At 43.2% G+C, this 23707-nt stretch overlaps 1 protein-coding gene across 1 annotated transcript in view; it reads right to left on the reverse strand.

The window, feature by feature from the left end:
- Positions 1-4440: 4440 nt before the first annotated feature.
- OC90 (otoconin 90) overlaps positions 4441-23707 on the reverse strand; it is a 36740-nt gene continuing 17473 nt past the window's right edge. Inside the window, exons 6-17 of the mRNA XM_034759589.1 lie at positions 21239-21367; positions 19268-19309; positions 17787-17843; positions 16348-16398; positions 16173-16223; positions 14349-14405; positions 13612-13656; positions 11268-11429; positions 10737-10835; positions 7802-7976; positions 5791-5897; positions 4441-5205 (exon numbers count right to left, since the gene is read on the reverse strand). Of these exons, the coding sequence (XP_034615480.1) occupies positions 4898-5205; positions 5791-5897; positions 7802-7976; positions 10737-10835; positions 11268-11429; positions 13612-13656; positions 14349-14405; positions 16173-16223; positions 16348-16398; positions 17787-17843; positions 19268-19309; positions 21239-21367 (1283 nt within the window). The 3' untranslated portion in view covers positions 4441-4897. The remainder of the gene's footprint in view (positions 5206-5790; positions 5898-7801; positions 7977-10736; positions 10836-11267; positions 11430-13611; positions 13657-14348; positions 14406-16172; positions 16224-16347; positions 16399-17786; positions 17844-19267; positions 19310-21238; positions 21368-23707) is intronic.

Consider the following 23707-nt stretch of genomic DNA (forward strand, 5'->3'; position numbering starts at 1 on the left):
AAATCTACATTTGAGGATCGCAGTACTGCAAATGTGCTTTGAAATAAAGCTAGTCCTACTGATTTTTTTTATCAAGATTACCATATTCCTGACATGCCAGAGGACTTTGAATGTAGTTTGGGTTCCCAAACTCCGCGGGGCCTGTTGATTGAACTTGTTTCCAAAGTCTATGCCACTGATTAGGCCACAGGCAAAAATAAGTGTGCCTACAGCAACCAGATCACATGCCAGACTAATTATCTAGCAGAGGCAGTAAGCAGTCATTAGCTCTTAATTACTTTGGAGCCCTTCATGGACCAGGACCCCCTTGTGCTAAGTGCATTAACACTGCCTACTGTGGAGACACACTGTGCTTTTAGCCAGCCATACCCCTTACCAGTTACAAGTAGAGTAAAAAGCTACTGTGTGGTTTGGACCTAAATAGAAATGCCTTTCACAGATTTCTGCTTCATTTAATAGATTCTGTTCGCTGAACTCCAACGATGATTCAATACAGTTGATGCTCAGTTAAGATTTCATTTTATAGGCATTGATCCTGCAAGCGCTTATACATGTGCTTAACATTACACACTGAATAATCTCAATGACTTCAGTGGGCCTACTTAGTGAGTAAATTTAAGCATGTGAGTAAATTCTTTTCAGGATTGGAGACACAATTTGTACAGGTTTAGATATAAGTAGTAATGTTAACTGACTTCGTGTCTGTTAAATACTTCATGAAATATCAGAGGTGGGGAATATGTCCGCAGAAAGTATTCGTGACTTTACTAACTGTCATGGTAAAATAGCAACACACTTAGTCTGTCTAACATAAGATCGGTAAAGATCATTTGAATGGAGCAGTCTGTGAAGGTAAATAAAGCTGATGGAGGCATTATTGGCATGTAACTTTCTCTGAATGAAAATACTGTGTTCACTATGAGCTGGAGAGTTCTGCATCTAATATTAAATCCTAACAGTTACCAAAAAGGACTTTCTTTGAAACGTTAGTTTATCTGAGGGTTTCAGAGCAGCAGCATCAATCTATATTAGAGGAATTAGCTTGTGCTCATTTGAATTTGCTAATTGTCAGTTTCATTTCTTTCGAAGGCCAGTTTTTCCTTTCAGCTAATTAGCGGACTGACCTTTTTGTTATCGCTTTTTATTTATAAATGATGTGGGGTAGAAAACAAATTGCAGTCATTCTGCCAAAATGGCTGTTAAGATAACTTCTAAAAGCCCAGTATCAGGGGGTAGCCGTGTTAGTCTGTATCTACAAAAACAACAAGGAGTCTGGTGGCACCTTAAAGACTAAGCTTATGCCCAAATAAATCTGTTAGTCTTTAAGGTGCCACCAGACTCCTTGTTGTTTTTCTAAAAGTCCAGTTCTGAAATTAGTACAAATGCCTATTGTTTAGTATCAAAGCTCATCTCAGAGTCCGATGAAAAGAACGGCAGTGACATTTTGTAGATTAATCCTGTTTTTTTGCTGAAGTGGATATATAAATGGTCATTGGACCCAGCATCTTGAAGGAATGTGTGAGGTTCATTTGGTTTTACCTGTGGATGTAATTTCTCAAGTCCCTTCGCCAACCCTCCACTTTGCCAACCTTTATACCTTTTGTGATTAAATGTTAGTGCGGGTTTGTAGGCTTAGACTTTTCTATCAGTTTTCTTCACCAATCTTGTATTTTAAAAGGAGGTGTACATAACTCACTTGATAATGAGGTAAGTGATTCCTTCCACTAAAGGGAGGATTCACAACCACATACTATCCCTCCCTTCAGTTTTTCATGTTGCTATTCCTTTGTGAGCTTTTCCTAAAAGTCCTGGGGGGAAATCCGGGTCCCATAGAATTCAATAGAAAAACTCCCATTAACATCTATGAGGTCAGGATTTTCACTCCTTACGTGTGGGACATTTCCCTAAACAGTTGCTAGCTGCTTTCTTAATTATGAACTGTGATGGTAACTTGTACCTCCAGCAAACCCACAGTAATCCTCTGCTCTGTCACTGAAGCAAGCTCACTCTCTACTGGTTTTGCTCCATGTTGCAAACCATTACCATAGAAATGCAGGACTGGAAGGGACCTTGCGAGGTCATCTAGTCCAGCCCCCAACACTGAGGCATTTTTCACAGTGGTCTAATCTTGTACTGCTCTTTTAAAAAGACAGTAAGGATCATATATACCTCAGTTTTGTGATATTTAGTTATCAAAGAACATTCAGATGCAGCATTGGATTTTAAGGGAATTTTGCATATTTACCTAATGTTCTCACAATACTGACTAAGGCAAAAAGGCCAAATGACATGGGCAAAGTCAAACAACTTCAGGATGTGGAAGAACCTACGCAGGCCTTCTGTTTCCAGAGCAAAGTTCTTATGACTAAGTTGCAGACCCTTAAAACAGGAATCTAGAAAGGAAATATTGAAACAATGTCAGAAAAATCACTATAATAAGGCTAAGATGTCGCAATGATAAGTTAGTAACAAGTGTCTTTATTGTAAAAAATGTTAGTGGAAATTCTTCATTCGTTTCAAGAGGAGCCTCAAAAGGGGTGACATTTGAAAACATTTTGGTTTTATTACATTGTCAACTGTTTACTTCAAGTTAATTTTCTGTTTGAAGATCCATTTCACACATTTACAGTAAAATCAAATCAACAGTTGTAGTAAAGATTGTCAGTAATTTTATAGATCTATTTAAGTTAAAGCATAATATGACAGCAGCACCAGAAATCTTCTGCAAATCCTAAAAATGAAATATTTACTCTACTATATGGGATGAGATTATATTCAATATTTTAGGTCATAAATCAGAAAGTGTGAGACTGTTTTCATTTAACTTCCAAACTAAAAACTTGCTTAGATTTTTTTGGATGATGAAGAAAATATCCCAGGCAACCTGTCTTCTGTTTTCATACACAATTTAAAGTCAGAATTAAAAAAAAAAAATCACTTTCATGCAAAGTGGTTAAATGTGCATTTAGCCACCAGGGAGAATTTCTTGTTCACCACTCCATGTCTACCGTGAGTTTTAGGAGACTAAGAATTGCAAAGCACGGAATGGACTGGAGAGAACGGCCTGTTCTGTTCAAGACCCTGACCTTTGAAACACACACACGTCCCTACTCATTCTGAAACATCTGACTTGTCCCATTGCCTGACATTTTATGGTCTGTGCTATGCAGGAGGTTAGAGGAGATGATTGTGGTCCCTTCTGGGTTTAAAATCTATTGATCCCATTGCACTGTTGGTTCTAGTCAGAACTGAGATAAAGCAAAATGAGATTAAAATTGGTGCCAGAACATATGGCATCATCCAAAGCAATGAAGCTGCTGTTGATTTAACTCCCAGTGAGATTTGATTTTTAGACCCACTTGGTTACAACATACAAAGTAGATAATTTGCTCCCTAGTATTAACATTTAACTGGTCACATCAAAGCTTTGAAATTAACACCTCATTGCATGTCCTTCGTTGCTTTGCTGCTGTCTAAGTAGCGATAGCCTTATCTATATAAATCAGTGTTGTCCTATTAAGCAAGTCTTCCAGAAAACTCTGCAATGCAAAGGGCTGGAACCATCCATCATCATCATCAATCTTAGCTGCTGCACAAAGCAGCAAAAAGTGCAGAGTACTCTAGATTTACTAGAGGTCCCAGTTCAATTTTCCAGTGATTCTGGGAATAAGGATTTTTAATTTTCTCTCCCTCCTCAAAGGTCTCATTACAGCTCGCAATGGTGTGTTTTGGTTTGTTTTCTAAAAGGAGGACAGGGGACAGGAAAGAGGCTGATTTGCTGCTGTAGTTTAACAGTGTATCTCCACTGACTCCATGCAGATGGCATAATGGGAGCGACAGTGGGCCGTAGGAAGGAAAAATGTAGTTTAATTTGAGAAATCTATTACATTCGTCCTGTTGGTATCATGCCATGTTCCTGGAAGCTGAAGTTGTTTCTCCAAAGAACAGTCACAGCATGGGCAGTAGAGATGCAGGCTTCCCCACGTCATTTGGCCCATGTGCGCTGGTTCTCATCGGAAGATGCCACTATGCTCCCTTCTACATAATACACAAAAAGGGAAATTGGAGACCTGTAAAACTCTGCAGCATGTTACAGTTCCCCATTGGCATGCAGAGCCAGTAACAGGTGGGGCAAGAAAATAATTCAGAGAATGGGGATGAACAGGAAACTAAGGTCCCAGCTGGCCAAAAATGTAATTGGAAGGGGCTCCATGTTGTTGAAGCCAGAACATGTGCTCTGTGACACCTTGAAGCCTAGGTGGGTGACCTCTTAGGAGGTACTGCAGACATCTGTACATATTACACAATTTTTGGAGACACATGTCTTGACAGATGTTCCTCATCTCCTCCCACCACATCCCTGAATATTCATGAAGGATATCAACCAGAATGTTTTACCAAAGTTACGTAACTAGTATAGCATCTTATAGCTTACTATTTTAATATCATGGAGGAGTTCTGTATTAACTACATATAGTGGCATGTAATGTGAAAATGTATCAAATTCTAATTCCAACCCTTCAATTGTGTTTGTTTTCTTCAGCGAGAGACATCTCCTTTCCAATACAAAACCAAATAAATTTTAACCAACTGCCAGAGGTGTTAGCGAAAATCAGCCTCCTGGCAGAGGGGTCTTTACATAAAAGCTGAACGAAACTATACTGGATACTTTCAAACAATCATGTAAGACAGGTGGAAATGGTCCTTAGCGCAGGTTTTCCTGTAGAACAGAGTTCTATATCCTAACATATATAACCCGTTACCTAGTCTGTGTAATTCAATCTGGGGTCTGCAAGAAAATGTAAAAGAGAATTTACAAAGATAAGATAAAATAGGACACGCAGTGGTTGACTCTGGAGCCCTCCATGCCATTTCCCAGTTGGATAGAGAGACTTGGCTATCTCTCTTGTGGTGTGGCTCTGGCTTTTCCCCGGGGGTGTCGTGCAGCTCTCTTTATTCTTCTTAAAGCACTCCTCCACGGACCTGCCTCCTCACTGCTCTCCTCCGAGCTGGAGGTCCTGGTGCCTATTCCAGTGTCACCTGCAGGCCTCTCAGCTATTCCACTCCGACATGAGGCTTTGTTCTCTTGGCAGGCTTGCCGGGTTAGGAACCTCAAGCTTTCATTGAAAGAGGCAGCAGCCATACACTCAGCCGCCGTCTTATCACAGGTACACAGGAGCTTCTCGCACATGCTCCAGCCAATGCCTTAAAAAGGAGGTTTTAAAGATGAAAATGGCTGAAAGCAAATTGTAATTGGTGTAAGCAGTTTTTAAAATATGTAGTCAGCTACACCACTTATAGTAAAGCCTGTCACTACAGTTTTCAAACTCAGGCTGCTAAATCCATAGTTAGGCATCTAAAGATATGGTAAGTAATCTGATTTTTTCAGAGATGCTGAGCAACGGCAGCTGCCATTGACTTCGGCGGGACTTGTAGATGTGAGCACTCTGAAACTGACCAGTTTACATTCAGGTGCCCACCTACTGATAGAAGCCAGCCATACCCTGAGATCCACCGGTGCTCTGTGGACAACAAGGTTTTGCTTAACTAGGAAAAGTGCTCAGGTTTAGGTCAAGCTTAGCTAGCGCATTCTAGCTAAGCCTGATCCAAACCTGATCACTTTTTTCCCTACTCAAGGCCAGTTCCAAATGGCTTACAGAGCACTGTTAATATAACACATTTTTTTCCAGTTTCTAACTTCTGCGATTCTGTTCTAGTTGTGTGCTTCTACACTGATCTCAATGTTGCTCAAAGGGAATGTCATACATTTAATCATCTGACCAAACTTACACTTCGGTTTATGATCTAAACATACAACTTCAGATCTCAAACTTCCCTCTGGCTGGCACCCAAGTTTTTTAACTTGTTCCATACAGCATTGATGGGAGAAACAGCACCTAAAACAAAGAACAAACGTTTACCTTTCTTAATAGTAACTCATCTCCCTGGAGCACACAGTTTTTGCAGTTATTTTGGCTATTTGTTTTCATTGCATCTTGAAACTGGGAAAACGTTTGTTTTAACCTTTAATAAAAAACTTTTTTTTATCCAAACAAGTTGTTAAATAAAGCTTTTCATCATCAGAACATCATCACTATTTCAGCCTTTCTACTTCTCATTCATTCAGAGTCCCTTGCTTTTGTCTTAAGTAAGCTCACAGTTGAATAATCTGATGTAATAAATTACATAAGTAATCCTATATAAAATCATGAGTGATGTGGAGAAAGTGAATAAGGTAAAGTTATTTACTTGTTCCCATAATATAAGAACTAGGGGCCACCAAATGAAATTAATAGGCAGCAGGTTTAAAACAAATAAAAGGAAGTTCTTCACACAGCGCACAGTCAACCTGTGGAACTCCTTGCCTGAGGAGGTTGTGAAGGCTAGGACTATTACAGGATTTAAAAGAGAACTAGATAAATTCATGGAGGGTTAAGTCCATTGATGGCTATTAGCCAGGATGGGTAAGGAATGGTGTCCCTAGCCTCTGTTTGTCAGAGGGTGGAGATGGATGGCAGGAGAGAGATCACTTGATCATTGCCTGTTAGGTTCACTCCCTCTGGGGCACCTGGCATTGGCCACTGTCGGTAGACAGGATACTGGGCTGGATGGACCTTTGGTCTGACCCAGTATGGCTGTTCTTATGTTTTCAAAAACTGGGCATCTGTCTCTCATATATTCCCTAAGACTTTAGTTGACTGACAACTTGGAAACTGCCAGTATCGTGAGGGCTAAATCCTTCCATGCAATAAGTCATATAAGTTAGGACTGGAGAAGACCTATAGTCAGAGAGTCTGTTCTCCTGCTAGTTTCTTATGATACATATTCTAGTAGTCAAACTTGAGATGGCTCAGGTGCTAAGGACTTCCATCACTTCCCCTAGGGAGACTCTTTGACATGCTACTGGAACTCACCCTGAAAGAGATTTCCCTTTTCTTAGAGTTAGTGTGAATTTTATCTCATTCTTAGATGTATCCACCAGTAAACGCAAAACTCTGCATTGACATCAGTGGGGTCAGGATTTCACGCTGGGTGTTTACATCCTTCAAAAGGATAGTGCAGAATAGATCTATATTAACAGGCTAGCTTGTCTATCTGCAAGTTACTATTCAACCCATCCATTCCTTGAGTATGCTTTATCTCAGCCTCGCTCCACACCTGCTCCTCATACCTTCTTCCCCTCCCTCTCCTCACCTATGGTGCCCTCCTTGCCCCTCCTAATCACTCCACCCCTCAAATCTGAGATGTTAACATGACATTTGTCACCATCCCATTGATTGCTATGCTTGAACAGTCTAGCCCAGCGGTTCTCAAACGTCATTGCACCGCGACCCCGTTCTGACAACAAAAATTAGTACATGACCCCAGGAGTGGGGGACTGAAGCTTCAGCCCTCCTGAGCTCTGCCACCCTGGGCAGGGGAGCCAAAGCCCATGGGCTTCAGCCCCAGGCAGGGGGCCTATAACCTGAGCCCCACAGCCCAGGGTGGAAGTCCTCGGGTTTCGGCTTTGGCCCCGAGCTGTGGGGCTCAGGCTTTGGCCCCGGGCCTCAGCAAGTCTAACACCAGCCCTGATGACCCCATTAAAACAGGGTCACAACCTATTTTGGGGTCATGACCCACAGTTTGAGAACCTCTGGTCTAGCCTTTTCCCTACCAGTTCTGTCTTATCTATTTAGATAAACTCTTCGGGGCAGGGCCTAGCACAGTGGGGTCCTGATCTTAGGTGGGCCCTAGGCACCATTGTAATAAACATGATTAACAGCAGACAGTGCTGACTAGCAGGTTGTTGACGAGCCAGCACCTGTCCAGTACATCTGTAGGATAACCTCTTCCTTCTTGGCCACAGTAGCAGCCATAAGATTCAAAATCCTGTGGGCATCGATCAGTCAAGCAAAACAGCATTTCTCCTAGCTGAGGCAGCTCCCGCTTCACCTTTCCATTCCCTCTCGTTTGCAGAAAGGTGAATCTGTCACAGACTGTAAAGAGAGACATTTTGTTTATTAAGTAACATGCAGAGTTTGACACTGGACATTCTTCTGGGCAGAGACCATGTCTTCTCTTTGTTTGGAACGGTCAGAGCTACCACAAACTCTCTCTCTCAAATTCTTACTCATTTTATATAGTTTCTGCTTTCCATAATCCATGTCTCTCCTCAGAACCTTATTGTACGTCTCTCTAAATACACAGGGCCCTCTGGAATGGGTCTGAATTTACCAGCTGATTTTCATAAAACTGGTGAGTGACTTACAGCTTGTATGTATTTCCACATACCACATGCTTCACAGGATATTCAGCAGAATTTTATGCAAGACTGTAAGCCTCTTGAGGCAGGAATCAGCTTTTTGGTCTGTGTTTGTACAGGACAAGCACAGGTATGACTAGGACCCCCAAGTCACTCTGGTAATACAAATAAATAATTACACAATGTTACAGTCTTTCTGCTATGTGTGTTCAGTGCCTAGCATCGCATGATGATCAGGACCTCTAGGCACTACCATAACAAAAATAACAGCTGTAGTAGCACACTGTTAAAGGAGGTCAAATGTTTCAATCAAATTAGACTCATGGGACTACCACTGTAGTTTTAGATGACTTGAAAAATCCTACATCTGCCTTTTCATGAGGATTAGATTTTCCTTCATTTACTTAGTTATTTTATTTTGTGTATTCTTAAAGACCATCCCAATATTTCTATCCTTGAACCAAAACCATGACCATCTTGAAACCTAGCTGAAGTAACTCCCAAACTTCGGTTGCTCCCCTATTATCTCCATGTAATTGTTTTAAAACTGGCTGTTCTACATTGAGCACAAATTGCCTTTGCTTAGAATAGAGTCTAATGACTATTTCTTTGTGGAGAAGGAAAAGGCAGATGAAATGAGATCTCCCGTACAAAGGCACTGGCGAGTAATTAAATGTTGTTAAACCAGCTGGGCATAATTAAGAAAAGAGAGGCAGAGAATAGTCAAAATGGGAACACAGACTTTCATGAAGGGGAAGCTATTTTGCTCTGCAAGTTTAAGATGCAAATTAAAAGGGGTTGTGATATTAATGTTTTGCACTTAGACCCAATTTAACCTGAAATATTACCTTTCTCCCAAGGTTCTCAAAGCCATTTTAAGATGGTTGGAAATAAGAATGCAATGAACTCATTCAGAAAATGAAGTGATTAAAATCCAGCGCTCACTCAGAGGAAAGAATTAGGAGGAAGACAATGGCTAGGTTGTGTCTGAAGGAAGGAACAATAGGGGCTAGAGTCCTGGTGCGGGACTGAAAGTCCCGCAGGACTTGCTGACATAACAGTGGGAGCAGAATAAAAATTCACCAAACAATGCGGGAGTGGGTGGGAGCAGGACAGAAGCGGAATTAAAAAAAGACTCCCCTGCAGGGCTCTTATAGGAGCATTTTTCAAAATGGAATTTGTGCCAGTTAACCTACACACACCATTAATGCTAAGGTGATATGTGTGTGTGACGTTCCTCCATAATCCACTTTAAAATTTTTCCTAATTAAGTTTGGCTGCCAGAAGAGACAGTGAGCAATCAACCTGTTGCTTGACTATTGAAAAGAAGGATGGTCTTGCGGTTAAGGCTCTGGACTAAGACTCAGATCTGGGTTTGGTCTCCACTTGTGCCACAGACTTCCTGTGTGATCCTCAGTAAATTACTTTAATCCCTATATGCCTCAGTCTCCAAATCTGTAAAACAGTGATAATACTCCCTTTGTCTTGTCTATTTCTACTGAGAGACCTTGGGGGCAGAGTGTGTGTTTCCACAGTGCTCAGCACAATGGGGCCTTAGTAACTGGTGATGCAGCAGGCAGTCAGAATTGAAGGAAAGAAATCTTTCTCACTGCTACATGCCTAGAGGTACAGCCTGGCCCCAGCTTGCATTCCTGAGCCTCTGGTGCCACCCCAAATGATGTCCCTTCTGAAATGTGACCCTCTTTCTCCGGTTCCACTCATACTCCAGGGCCCTGATCCCAGACTGGGGACTCTGGGCACTAATAGAATATGAGTAAGTATTATCTAAAAGTCAACTTAAATAATTCAACCATTTGAGAAATGCTGGCTTGCCCCTGCCCTCTGGCTCCTGACTATTCATAGCCCCTAACTCTGGGGCCATTCCCATCACCACATCTAACACACAGGGGAGATCTCCTGACAAAGCATGCTGAGGCCTGCAGCAGTGACAGCTCTCAGTCATCTTGGAGAACTCTTTCAACTCTGCACCGAGGTGCTGAAAATAAGATTGAGATGGGGAGCCTGGGAGGACAGTGGAGCTGTTAAGGAGCGGAGAGAGAGTCTGGGAGGGAAAAAGTCCTTTTACTGCCTCTGATACTTGCAGGCAATAAAGTGTAATTTAGACTGGAAATTAAACTTGCTTAAAAACACAAAGCAAGTGAACATCCCTTCTCCAAGTCCATTTTTATTCACCTTTTAATTTAAAGGTACATTTGCAAATGGTTTATAAGGGGTTAATGAGAGCTACATATGTTAATAAATGGGAAATCATAGAATGTTAGAGTCCAGTACTGTTACAGATGGCTATAAGCACCTCAGCGGAAGGTATTAGAGAAATTATTACATCACTGCTGATGCGCTTATAACCATCAATAACAAATGCTATCCATGTCTGTAACAGGCTTATAACAGCCTAACCATTTGTAAACGTACCTTTGCTGTACAGCGTGACCCATTTTTCATTAGATGTAACTGAGAAAACCATTATGTCTACCTTGTCTGACAGCTTCATCAGGCCCCCTCTCAGCGAGTGTCACTTCTGGGGATATCGCAGAGGAAGCTGTGCTCGCTTCTCCTATCTTAAAGCTCGTCTCTGCAGATCACACGATATACATGTTAACTCACATTAGAAAGAGTCGCACAAAGGCAAGAGGGTGCTCTCCTCGTTCCACTATCAATAGCGTCTCCACAAGCATAGGCGCTGAGCCAGCAATGTGACTGAAATCCTTTAAAACGTGTGCCCTTCGTGGGTGGACAAACCGTTTTGTTGCACACGGAATAGGCTGGGTGAGACCTGCCTTGGTCGATAACCTCTTCTGATCTGTGCTCTGCACAGTGACAGGCTGCTGTGAGTAAAGCCAATGTTATTCTAGGAGGTCCATATGTGGATAATACATAAATCTAGGGAGGTAATAGTGCCACTCCACATGGCCTGGGGAAATACTGGGCCTGGGTAGCTGTGAACAGGAATAGGGATGTGGTTTAAGTTGAAACAGAAAATGAATTTCATTTGTTGTACACTCACCTTGTTCTGTTGTCGTGGTGGGATCGTTTTCAGTGGGTATCACGTCTGGCCCTGTTGAGTTAATACCTGCTGTGGCTGTGGTTGGCTCTTCCATTGGGAAAGCATCCTCTGTAACTCCTGAAGGTACGCTTACAATTAAATCACCTCCCTGCCCCCTCTGAACTGATGGGGAGAAAAGGAAAAGCAAGAAGGAGAACTAGCAGGATAATCAACAACAACATGCCCATTTAAATGGGAAGTAAATTGATCTCCTAGATAGCAGGAGAGAGTAATAATCCCAGACAGAACTGGCTTAAACTGCCAGCCATGGAAAGAAACCCCAAATTCCCACTCTTGTTAATTTCTTCACATTTCTTATGTATCTTAGAGTCATGCTGGTTAAAGATGGTGGTAAGTGTTTTTTACAGGTTAAAAAGAATGCATGTCACACTTGGAAGGTGAAGGATTATCCCAGGTAGCTAAATGACATAACCAGGTGATTGGGCAACCAGAAAAGGTGCAGGTCAGTGTTTGTTTCCTGAGTTCATCACTCCTCTGTTCTTGGTCCATCACCTCATCAAAGTAGCCCAGTGATGCTGAACTGAATAGCAGCATGAGAGGTGGTGACACATTCTTCTAGCTCAGGTTTGGCGGGTGAGTCAGGAGATCATGAAGAGACTGTGAAAGGTAGAATGCAGAGTAGTGGCTCCCTTCACTTATTTTCTCTTGTAGTTCCCCTGCATACACGCTAATGTTGTTTATGGAGCTCAGTGAGTTTTGTTGGAGACTGATAGCCTTGGCATGAGGCTGGGAGATTTCCGTGAGAAGGAAAGCACACAGAAGGGCATGTGAAGAAAGGAACTGACAATAAAGTATTTACCAATTGCTTAGTGGGGTTCAAATGGGTTGGCCTTAGAGCTCTGTGAAGAACTAATTTTTTGGTTCAGTGGCTGAACCTTAACAGTTTTTAAAAAGCTTTGGGTCAACACTAAATGAACATGTTTTGGCAGAACAAAAAATAAAAAAAATGTTGTTTCAGGTCAAACTAAATTTTATTCAACCCAAAACAAAACATTTTGTTTCATTTTCAAGGGCTGGTGTTTTTTTTACCTTTTCAATAAAACAAGAAAAATTCAAAACGAAAAGTCATTTCAAATCAAAACATTGACATGTTTAATTTTTAAAATGCCAAAATTAAACATTTTTATTTTTTTCAGAATTTCTTTTCCTGAACCAATCTGGTTTATTGCATGTGAATTTGTGCAGTTTTGGTCAACCCAAGAATGCATTTTTTTCAGGGGGAAACCAAGTTTAATCCAAGAAGCTTTGCTCAGTGCTAGTGGGGCTGCTGGTTGCTTTAGCTGGTTGTGACGCAGTGAAATGTGAGCAATGCTCAATAGTCATAGACAGTATAACCAGAGTTAGGATGCTTTACTTTGAAGGCATCTCGCCATGAACAGCGACAACACTTCACATTCCAGACAACAGCGATCGCTGTGTGCGATGCCCAGAGATTTTGGGATGTGTGTGTTGGACCTTTAACGTTTCTGTGTTTAAGCAAACTTAGAGCTGGTGAAAGGTGCTGCACTGAGATCCATCAAGACTGAAGTAATATGTCTATACACAGACCAGACAACACTGGCTGCCCTTCACTGCTTTGCCAATCTGCCTCACACCTGACCTTCAGGAACCAAATTGCCAGGGGTGAGAAGGTAGTTCAGTCTCCATGCTCATTCTGTCCTTTGTCTTCCAACGGGTCACTAACTACTGTCTCCTGAAGTGGTGGAGTTAGTTTGTACAACCCACGTTTATTGGGAAATGGTTTGAAAGCATTAATATTATTGTTTATTATACAATACCCCAAAGTGTGCTAGACCCCTCTCAGTACAGAGAAATAGCGTTATCATTAATAGTAGTATTATCCCCATTGCACAGATGGAGGAACTGAGGCCAAGAGGTAAAATGACTTGTTGACAGCTTTGGAGTACACCAGTCTGAGGCAGGATTAGAACTCAGAAGGTGCTTGTTAACTGTAGCAATCGCCCAAGAACTTGGTGGATAACTCCTCTTTGATGCAGACACACATCTTTCTGGTATGTGTTTGTACTGGGCTTAGGACAATGGGCCCTGATCCCTGACTGGAAGCCCTGGGCACTATTGCAGTACAAATAATTCTAATACCTGAGTCAGAGATAGCACAGATGAAAAATTGCTTCTTCCCCCCCGTGGTCCCCTCCCATATTCAGTGTCACCTGAAATTTCCCTGGTCCAGTTTAGTTCATCTGAATTAGCCTCATAAAGGTCAACTGCAAATAAAAGGGTGCTGTAGGATATTAAACCAGGGGTCGTGGTGCTGTCTCCTTACTTTCAGTTGCAGCTGCTGGTGTGGCTGTGATCTTCACTGTAGTAACTGCAAAATATTAAGCAGCTTTTAGGTCATGAAAGAATTCTATGCAATGCGATGCAGGAGGTGAGAAAAGAGCATTATAATGGTTCCCTCTGGCTGTAATATCTGTGAATGTAGTTTAAAGGATCATTGTATTAGAAAACCTGATGTTAATGGAGGGTTAGATTTTTCAAAGGCATGAAGTACATTGAAGTCAGGGTGCACAGGGCAATTAACTCCCGGTTGGGCCTTTGAAATTGCAGCTAGAAATAATTTATGAAATTTAAACAACGTTCACTGAAAATGGTTCTTTGCCTTGATGGAAAGATTGTCGAGCAGAGGCTGCAATCCTGACATTGCACTGTGCTGCTAGACAGTGCCAGAAAGTGGTAATGCCGAGTCTAGCTTCATTGCTCAAGTTCAGTGAAAGGTAAAAACTAAACAGCATAAAAATGGTGAAATGTCCAATTCAATTTTAACACTTGTAGTTTAAATGAAAATTTTAACTTGGCTATCTCTTTAAAAAACTTGTTTTCTCCCCGGAAAGATGATTTAAAAAAAAAAATTCAAAGCAGGTGCGCCATAATATTACTATAGTAATCACTTCAAATGCCATTGTGTTACCAAGTGCCATGCTATTGTCACACATCTGCAGGTTTATTCTCACCCATGTCCGCACTGTGACACCATATAGTCAAGCTCTAAGATTCCCTTACCTGTTAGTGTGGGATCCATGAAGGAAGCAGACATGCCTTCATGATCTCTTGCGATAACTAGACCGGAAAGCAGAAGCATTAGGGTAGTGAACCAAACAAACCGTACTTGTTTAGTGGCTTTGATCTGAGATTCTCAAAAAACAACCAACCGTCGGCATTACCTCGTTGTCCAGATGAAGAACTGAGGCACAGAGATGCTAAGGCAATGGTCCTCAAAGGGATTTAGTCATTTGCTCTGCTCAGGGCTGTGATGCCTAAACCCCAGGCGACCTGCCTGCTAATGAAGTCTTCAGCCCCGAGTTAGGTGCCCAGGCGCCCCATACAATGCATGGGCAAGTTATGGCCTAAGAGAAGGAGCCTCAGGAGTCAGTAACCTGAGCAGGGAGCAATCTAAGGTAGCCAGGATGAAATGCCCGGGAGAGGGGTTTAGGCACCTATGCAGCTGAGCTGGTGCACCTGGCGGATGGGTCAAAGATAGGATCTTCCCTCCACTCAGGATCCTCGGCCTAAACCCTTCCCTGGAGTGAGGCACCTAAGCCAAGTCTTAGGCATGCTCAGAGCTTGGCTACAAGATCAGGCCATGCTGGTAACACAGCGACTTGTCTGAGAATCCACTTCAGGTTTGGCTTGAGCTAGAGCTCTGAACTGCTCGTTAGCTGCGGGGCAGGGGCAGTGAGTCGGCAGCTTTGCAAAGATCAGCTGACTACTGCTAATGCAGCCGTATGACCACATGGAGCTTACAGCGACTGATTTGCCAGTAAAATACAACCACCACTAAAACCTCCTGGCCTCCTGCTTTGGGAGTCCTCGGGACCAAGTCACTGGGCTCAGCAGAAATAGCTACTAAAGACAGAAAATGTGAGTCGTTTGTCAGAAAACAAACTATAAGGAAGTACAGACCTTGGTGAAATGCAAAGATGGTGAACGCAGTCTTTGCACAAGGCCTTGTGATAGGGTGGGAAAAGTGAAAATGTCACCACTGGAGGTTTGTACTCTCTCTTCTATTTGCAGTAGAAGAAAATGTGTTTTGTGGATAAAATGATAAATGGTTTTGATCCCATTATAAAATACACCTGTCACCAGGTGCTTGCAATGCTTTTTACATTACTAATAAGCCCCACAAACACTACTCTAAAGTGGAAGTATAATAGCACACCCATTTTACAGATGAGTAAACCTAAGATGTTAAGGCCCAAAATTTCAATAGTGTCCCTGTGGAAGTTTTAAGATGTGCACCATAATTAGTGGACAGATGGGTTGGATTCTTAAGTGTTTGTCTATGGTTGACCAGAAAGTCATTTACAGAGCTGGAAATGAAACCCAATTCTCCTCTCCTAACCATTAGGCAGCACTACCTTTGCATGCTAAATTCATCCTGAGAAGTGATTTTTTTCGCCTGCATTTAGAAATGCAGATCATAAATGACCCTAAAAATGGTGTCTGCATATTTATACCATAGTAGATAGCGTTCGCTTCTGGGATGTTTTGATGTAAGAAAGCATAGATGCCCTCTAATGACAAGCACTCAGCACTGGCTTAACTCTGCTCCAACAAGGTCAATGGGAAAACTCCAGTAGATATCAATGGGAGTAGAGGTTGTCCAATGTTCAGTGCTTTTCAGAATCCCACCCTCCTTTTACTAGATACATTTACTAGCTATGTTACAAGCAGTGTTTCCAACTTTGTGAATTTCCTAATAAAGGTTTATATTTGCTGCAGCTATTTTTGGTCTCGTGCTGATGTGCTAATTACATATGCCTCATTATCGTTACGTTTTTTGAAAAGGATCATTACAGATGTGCAAATACAGAAACTGCCACTCACATTCTGCTTTGGGCGTTCTCCCCCGGGCACTGCTGAGCTCTCTGGGAGTAACTGTAAATACACAAACCGAGACTGGAGTTGTTGTGCGATCAGAAAAGCACGCTGCAAACGATAAAGTAAGAGATGTGGCATACGACAAGGGGTAGGACAGCTATGAAGTAACACTATCACTTACACTCAGAAGTGGGGGGTTTCAAGCTGGTATTGCTGGCTGCAGGTGGAATTCCTTTAAAAACAAAAACCACACGGTATTGTCTTAACATTCACAGGCGATCTTGGGATTTTCTACTCTTCCAGACTCATGCTTGGTGTGTTGGCTCAGAACAACCTCACTGTTCAGGGACCTAGATTCAGAAAAGGCACCTGGGCTCTGCCAAGCGGTGATCAGGCACGCTGGTGACAGTGTATTTGGCCTGGGAGTGCAGAAGCTGTCTAGCCTGTCTGCTTGGCCCAGCTCCCCTTCTTGCTAATACCTGAAGCAATAACAGACGAAGCATTCCCATGTCCCTCCTAAGAAATCCCATGGCTGGCCTGCTATGGGGAAAATCCTTCGAAACAGCAGCCTCCCCTCTTCCCCACAAGTGACGAGTTTGGCTTTGGAGAAATACATTAATCTGGCTTCTCTTCTGCGTTTCTCTAAGGTGAGTGTTAGATTTCCCCCGCAATAGCCCAGCATACGTTCTCTGCATGGAGAGCAGAGGTAAAACCCTGCACACGACACCACAGATTTACAATGTGCTTTACGTAGATCGGACCCATTCCCTTGCAAGGTCTGTTCAAGGAGCAGTTCTGCTGGCTCAGTCTACAGTTGGAGTCCTCTTACAGTGAAATCCTTTTTGTCCCCTCCCCCATCCCAATGCAATAGGGTGACCAGACAGCAAGTGTGAAAAATCGGGATGGGGGTGGGGCTAATAGGAGCCTATATAAGAAAATAATATAATTAATGGAGATATCCCATCTCCTAGAACTGGAAGGGACCTTGAAAGGTCATTGAGTCCAGTCCCCTGCCTTCACTAGCAGGACCAAGTACTGATTTTGCCCCAGATCCCTAAGTGGCCCCCTCAAGGATTGAACTCACAACCCTGGGTTTAGCAGGCCAATGCTCAAACCACTGAGCTATCCCTCCCCGCTAAAAAAAACCCCCCAAAAAATCGGGACTGTTCCTATAAAACTGGCACATCTAGTCACCCTACAATGCATGACTTCACCATGAGTCAAAGCCTGACGTCCTTATTAAGGCAAGTCTCCCGTTGACGTCATTGACTAATTTCCTCAAGTAAAAGCTAAGCAGTGACTTCACGATTTGATCCTGGACGTCAGAATGACACGTGGCACATTCTAGTGCATTGAAAGGATTCTGGCTGGAGACTGTCATTGTGTGTTGTATTGTGTATAAATATTAAAGTGAGTCCTCCCAGCAGAGGGCACCTACAAATCCAAAACACTATACTCTGGGACTTAGTCTTGTATTGGCTCACAGGACCAATGGTAGGTTCTTTTATACTAGCCCTTTTGGTTAACTCAGAGCATATTTCAGTCTTTTCCCTGGATTATTTATTTCACTGGTTCTGAAATTTGTTGGAAATGTTTCTTCTGCAGAGTCAATGCACAAACCTTCTGTCATGGAAGTAGTTGTCAGCAGTGGTTTATCACCCCGGTGGTTAAGAAGCTCTGCAAAAATAAAGGAGGTCTCATTTCAAAGCAATGCACTAGCCATCAAAACACAATCAGTCCATGGGCAATTCAAGAGGTATCAACTGAGTGTATCATGACTACAGTCATTAGCAATACTGGTGCAAGTGGAACCTGATTTATTTCAGTTCATTATTGCTGTACTGTTGGTTCAGTGGTGACACTACCCTGTAGTCAGTGCTGTACAACATGAACAAAGTCCAGGCCCTGCCCGACAGAGCTTTCAGTTGAAAACATTTACTGAAACGCCTTCATGATCATTATTCTTTAAGGCTCCAATTCAACAAGGTACTTAAGAACATCATTACCTTTAACACATGAGCATGCTTAAAATTAGGCACTTGCTTAAGTATCTTGCTGAATCAGGGCCTAAGATGTTATAGTTAGAAGAGTGTGCATGTAAAATGGCATGAATCCGATCCTTTTATCATTGCTATCTTTAACGTGTGGGAGGCAGCCTGTTTTAAAACAGTGGTGTTTGTATGTGTATATTAGATACACACACACACACACACACACGTGGGAATTTGGATATTTGAACCAGTCTATATTTTTTTTAATAAATATGTTCTTCCATAGTTGGACGCACAGAACTACCTCTTAAAATTCTGAGCATTGTGGGTAACATTTTCAAAGCACCTCTCAAAGGGCATGTCTGCCTGTAGTGCCCCCTGCTGGCCAAGTATGGCTCATCATTAGCCTTCCTCAATTTCTCCTGCAGTGGTTCCCCGGAATAATCCACAGAGATTTTATGTCTAATAACAAGCAACATTCTTGGGGACTGGTTTATTAATATGAAATACACCCAAAGTTGCTCTCTTCCACTCAAGACTCCTATGGGGCATAGCCCCTCTTCCTTGGTCTGTCTCTGCAAAGTTATCAGCCTTTCCTAAATTCTGCTGAGTCAGTCCCTCCTCTTGAGTTCAGGGGTTCACGGGCCCTTACTTGGGCCTGTGTGCATTGGGCTGTCAGCTACATCCGTACTAAACCATTTCAACAGCTCTTCTTTCTCCGCTGCCGTTTACCCCTTTATAAGGCCCAGGTGCTTTCTCTGAAGCCCATTTGGCAGCAGACAACTAGTCACATGGGCACTGGACCCCACTCCCTCTTAAAGGAGCCAGTCACCCTATGACAGTGACTCAATGATTTAGAAGTCTAAATCCCATTAACAAAAGTGACTTAGGAACCTGCCTGAGTCACCTTTTGAAAATCGGGCTTAGGCTCCTTAAGCACATTTGACAACTTTCCCCGTTGTATTTTAGCATCTTGCTACAGAGGTGTTGCACTTTGCTTTTCTGTAAAGAATCCCTCTGCTAAAGTGTGCACTAGCTTTTTTTTGTGATCGATAAGCTGATATAAATTGAATACGTTAAAGGCAAAGGATTCTAGAGCTCAGGACATACCCTCCATATGAAGTGTTGTCAATCCTTTCTTGCTAGTTGTTTCTGAGAAGAAGAGAGATCATAGCTGATATACTGTTAGGAAGCATTTTTTTCAAAGTCTGAAACACACAGTGAAGCTATACAGGAAGGTAACCAAATGAGTGACTATGATGGGGCCACTGGCATGCAAGGAGTTAATAGGGCCCTAGGGAGGCTGAGCAGAAAGCAGCCAATAGGAGAGGAGCTGCGAGGAACAGCCAATCAGGGCTCAGCAGGCCCATATAAGAAGAGCCGCAGGGCAGAGCAGGGGCAGTTACACCCTGGAGCTAAAGGAGAGAGAACTGAGTGCCTAGTAGACAGACAGAAGCTAGCTCCCTGGACAGAGCAGTGCTGCTAGCAGAGATGGGGGAGCTAGAGAAGAGCTCCTGGCTGGCTGCTGGGATTTGCATGCTGAGGCCCTGAGGCAAGGGCAAAGAGGGTGCTGGGGCCACTGGGGAAGTGGCCAGACAATTGGCTGCAGTCATCACTGGAGAAGTGGTGGGACAGTTGGACTGCAGCACTTGCCCCCGGAAGGGGGGAAGCACAGATCTTGACATGACCGGAGGCTGTGTCATGAGCAGAACACTGCCTTCCTTGGAGTGACATGTATCCGGGAGCAGAAGTCCCGGCGGCTGAGGCCCCACTAGGAGTGGGTGTACCAACTTGCGGAGCTAATTCCTAAGACAACCAGTAGGAGGCACCAGCGTGGTGAGTGGAGCCTCATCATGGTGGCCATCAAATGAAAAGATTTCTTGATTTATGCGGGCTCTGTTCCACCAAGATATATAACTGGGAACCTTTGAATCCCAAACTAGTCGGGTGGATCACTGACCTCCGAGAGAATCTACCTTTAACCTCAGTACTAAGCAGAGCGGTCAGCAGGACAATAATGCCCTTTCAGTGCAGTTGTAAAACAAAACCTTTTGAACGGGTTAGTGAAATGGAATTGTGTTGAAACAACGATTTTTATATTCAAACCCTGAGCTTTTTGCTTTGGGTCTCTCTCAATAGAGGTGAATTTCCCTCTTCCATGCTCACATCTTGGCTCTTGGGCCTGTCACTTACCCTCCATTTCCCAGTCTATCGAGTAGGGATGGCACTTGCCAGCTTTGCAGGGATCTAGGAGGAGTAACTCTACCAAGAACCTTAAGTAGTTTCTATTGGTAAAGTATTTTGCAGATTGCAAAACGAAGGCTGTGGAAATGAGTTAAGTGTAGCAACCTTTAGGCACTCTAATGCTTCCGGTGCTTCCCCGAGACTCCTGCAAGCAAACACACAGGCTGCTAAGCACTTTTGGAAACATGGCCACTGAGCTAGGCTGAGAAGCTGCCCCCGTTAGTTCAAACCCAGCCCAAGGCTAGAGTGTCCAAAAGTCGTCGCCATCTCATAATCTGTCCGATGACCTATTTGAAACGAGTTTGGGGGATCTCACTAAACAAGTGTCCATAGCAATAAAATTATAGCCCAGCTCAGCAGCCCTTTGGGCAGCCTTAGAGGTCAATGAATGGAAATGGAGATGAATATCCCTCTCATACTGACCTTACCCTACACTCTGCCATGCCAGGGAGGGGTCCCATAAGCTGAGCAGAGCGAGGAAGCTTGTATCCCCTCTCACCCATGAATTACCTTTAGTGTGAGCAAAGAGGGGACTTCAGCCTTCAGGGCTGTCAGTCCGGCCCCATTCACACACATACTTGCTCTGTAGATCTGGCCATCTAGTCAAATCACCTGAATTAATCCCCACCCTCCTACCACTAGGATTCACTGAGTCATGGTAAATGGAAAAGATTCATGAAACAGAGAACAGGACAGACATTGATGCCATCTGCAGCGTAAGAAACCGAGACACCAGCGGCAGCACTATTCTCCTTGGATCCAATTTGGTGCCCTTTCTGCCGATGGAAAGATTCCCATTGACTTGAATGGTCAGTAGATCAGGCCCTTTATTATTACCTGTAACCTGACCTGGACAGAAGGAGACATCCAGGCCGTTCAAGGAAGAGTTAATGTGTGAATGGACAAAACACTCAATAGCCGCTTTGTCACAATTGCAGAGAAGCCGTTCACAAGGATCCCCAGACTCTGGAGTAAAAACAAAAATCCAGACAAGGTACCATTGAAATATCTGTTTCCACCATCTGCCTTTGCCTCTCTGGCTTTCCATCGACAGCTCTGTTTCATTTTGTAGAACATAAACCTATACTGTGTTTCTGCAAGTGCCAAGGATAAATAAACTCCGGCTTTACAAAACAATAAGATTGAATTATCCTAGGGAAATTCATGGTGACATTTAAAGTAAATGTTGTTGTTTTTCCATTCTACCACTGGCTACTGCTGGCTAGGGATAGTACTTGGTGCAGCTTTCATTGTATTTACTGTAGGGGATATTACAGAACATGCTTTGCATTACAGTACAGTTTGCCAAACAATTTCCATCACAACCTTCTGTTTTCCCACACTGAGAACTCTGTGACAAATTCGCCTTTGAGAAGAATATTTATTTCCAGGCTGACACCCTAAGCAAGGGCAATACTTTTTTTCCAGTTTGAACAAAAATACCTTTGCCATTTTCCAGTAAAGGGGGACAGAGAAAAACACTTTCCCCATTGTGACGTGCTTTTTTGAAGACCGAGCTAAAGCAAAAATGGCTTTGGTGTGAGACTAGAAAGGATTGTGGGATCAGATTGTTAGTTAAACCAGGCTTAACCCAGAGTGGCGCTATCATTGCGTTAGCTACTCTACATTTACACAGCGATCAAAATCTGACCCCTGGGCTTTACAGAGGACTAGTGCTTGATGGGAAATTGTTTTAAATAGAAACCATATAGAGAGTGAAAAATCACTTCTGCACATCAGGGTAACATCTGCTCAGATTTTACCAGAGCTGAATGGAGCTCCCTCCCCTTACAAAGTCATTTCAGTGCCCCTTTTCTCCACAGTTGCCAACTTTCACATGGTAAATAAGCACCCCGACTTTCACAATAAGCCAAAAGTCAAGCGAATCCCATTTCAAAACAAGGCCATAACAAGCCAATCCGTAAGAACCCCAACACTCTATGTGACTGGATCCCCCAGCGTGCAGTCTGGGACTGTGGTGAGCCCGCTGTGCACCCCTGACTCTCACACACACACCCCCTTGCCCCTGCTTGTCAGGAGCCAATCGAAAAAAAAGCAACTAGCTACAACAAGCAACAAGCTACAAGCCAATTAAGCCAAAAACAAGCCCAATTTCTGCGTTTTTTTTCACGGGTTTGGCATCTCTGCTTTTCTCTATGCTGATGGACAGGCCCGGAGGGTGTGGCTTATTTGTGTGTTTTGTAAAATTGTTCCATGGTTGCTAATACTGGAGCAGCTCCAATATTATCAGTGCTGGGAGTCCTGGTTCACCCTGGGCTCATCAGCACTTTTAACGTCTTGCTGATCAGACCGCCTCTCAGCTGGTGTATTCTATTTCTGGTGGAAGCAAAAGCTGCCTGTTGGTTGTTTGGCATGAGATGGGGCTGTGGCTTGGGTGGTGGAAGGGAATTGTTTGTGGTTAAGCAAAGGGGATGATGAGCAGAGGGTAGCTAGGAGGCTGAATGACTTAATTCCTTATTTCCTTGCTGGGTCCAGTTTGTGTGGGGAACTGTGCAGCACTCCCGTAAAGTGAAATAAAACTCCTCGTGAGCGAGTGGAGCTGACACCAAGGACCGCACGCAATGCCCTGTCCCTTCTGACCCGTCAGTGTCTTTGTCTAAATAACCTCTTTAAAGTGACCTCCAAGGCTTCCCGTTCAGTCCTGCCTGATCTTTAGCTGGAAACCAGCTCTAGAAGGTGCCTGACTTTTGCTACTGCTTTGGATAATAGTTTAATATGGCTTTCACAATGGCTATCTTCCACTTGATGCTATTGGCCAGACTACCAAGTGTTTTTCAAACACGTATGAAGACAACCAATGCAATACACTGACACTGTTATGAAATGCTAATATTTATCGCCGTGCCTTATCATGGACGTGATAAGCTCCTCATCACGCCAAGTGATGCTTCAGCTCAACCACAAGTTATTGGGCTCGATGCAGGAGTCATTGGGAGGACTTTTATGGCCTGTGTTAGGCAGAAGGTTGGGCTAGATGATCACAATGGTCCCTTCTGGCCATAAAATAAATTTGCTCTCTTAGGTACTTGGCAGGACCCCCATAGTACCTATGACAAGTTTCAGAGTAACAGCCGTGTTAGTCTGTATCCGCAAAAAGAAGAACAGGAGTACTTGTGGCACCTTAGAGACTAACAAATTTATTAGAGCATAAGCTTTCGTGGACTACAGCCCACTTCTTCGGATGCATATAGAATGGAACATATAATGAGGAGATATATATACACACATACAGAGAGCATAAACAGGTGGGAGTTGTCTTACCAACTCTGAGAGGCCAATTAATTA

Source organism: Trachemys scripta, chromosome 2 (genome assembly GCF_013100865.1).
Source record: "Trachemys scripta elegans isolate TJP31775 chromosome 2, CAS_Tse_1.0, whole genome shotgun sequence".
NCBI lineage: Eukaryota > Metazoa > Chordata > Testudines > Emydidae > Trachemys > Trachemys scripta.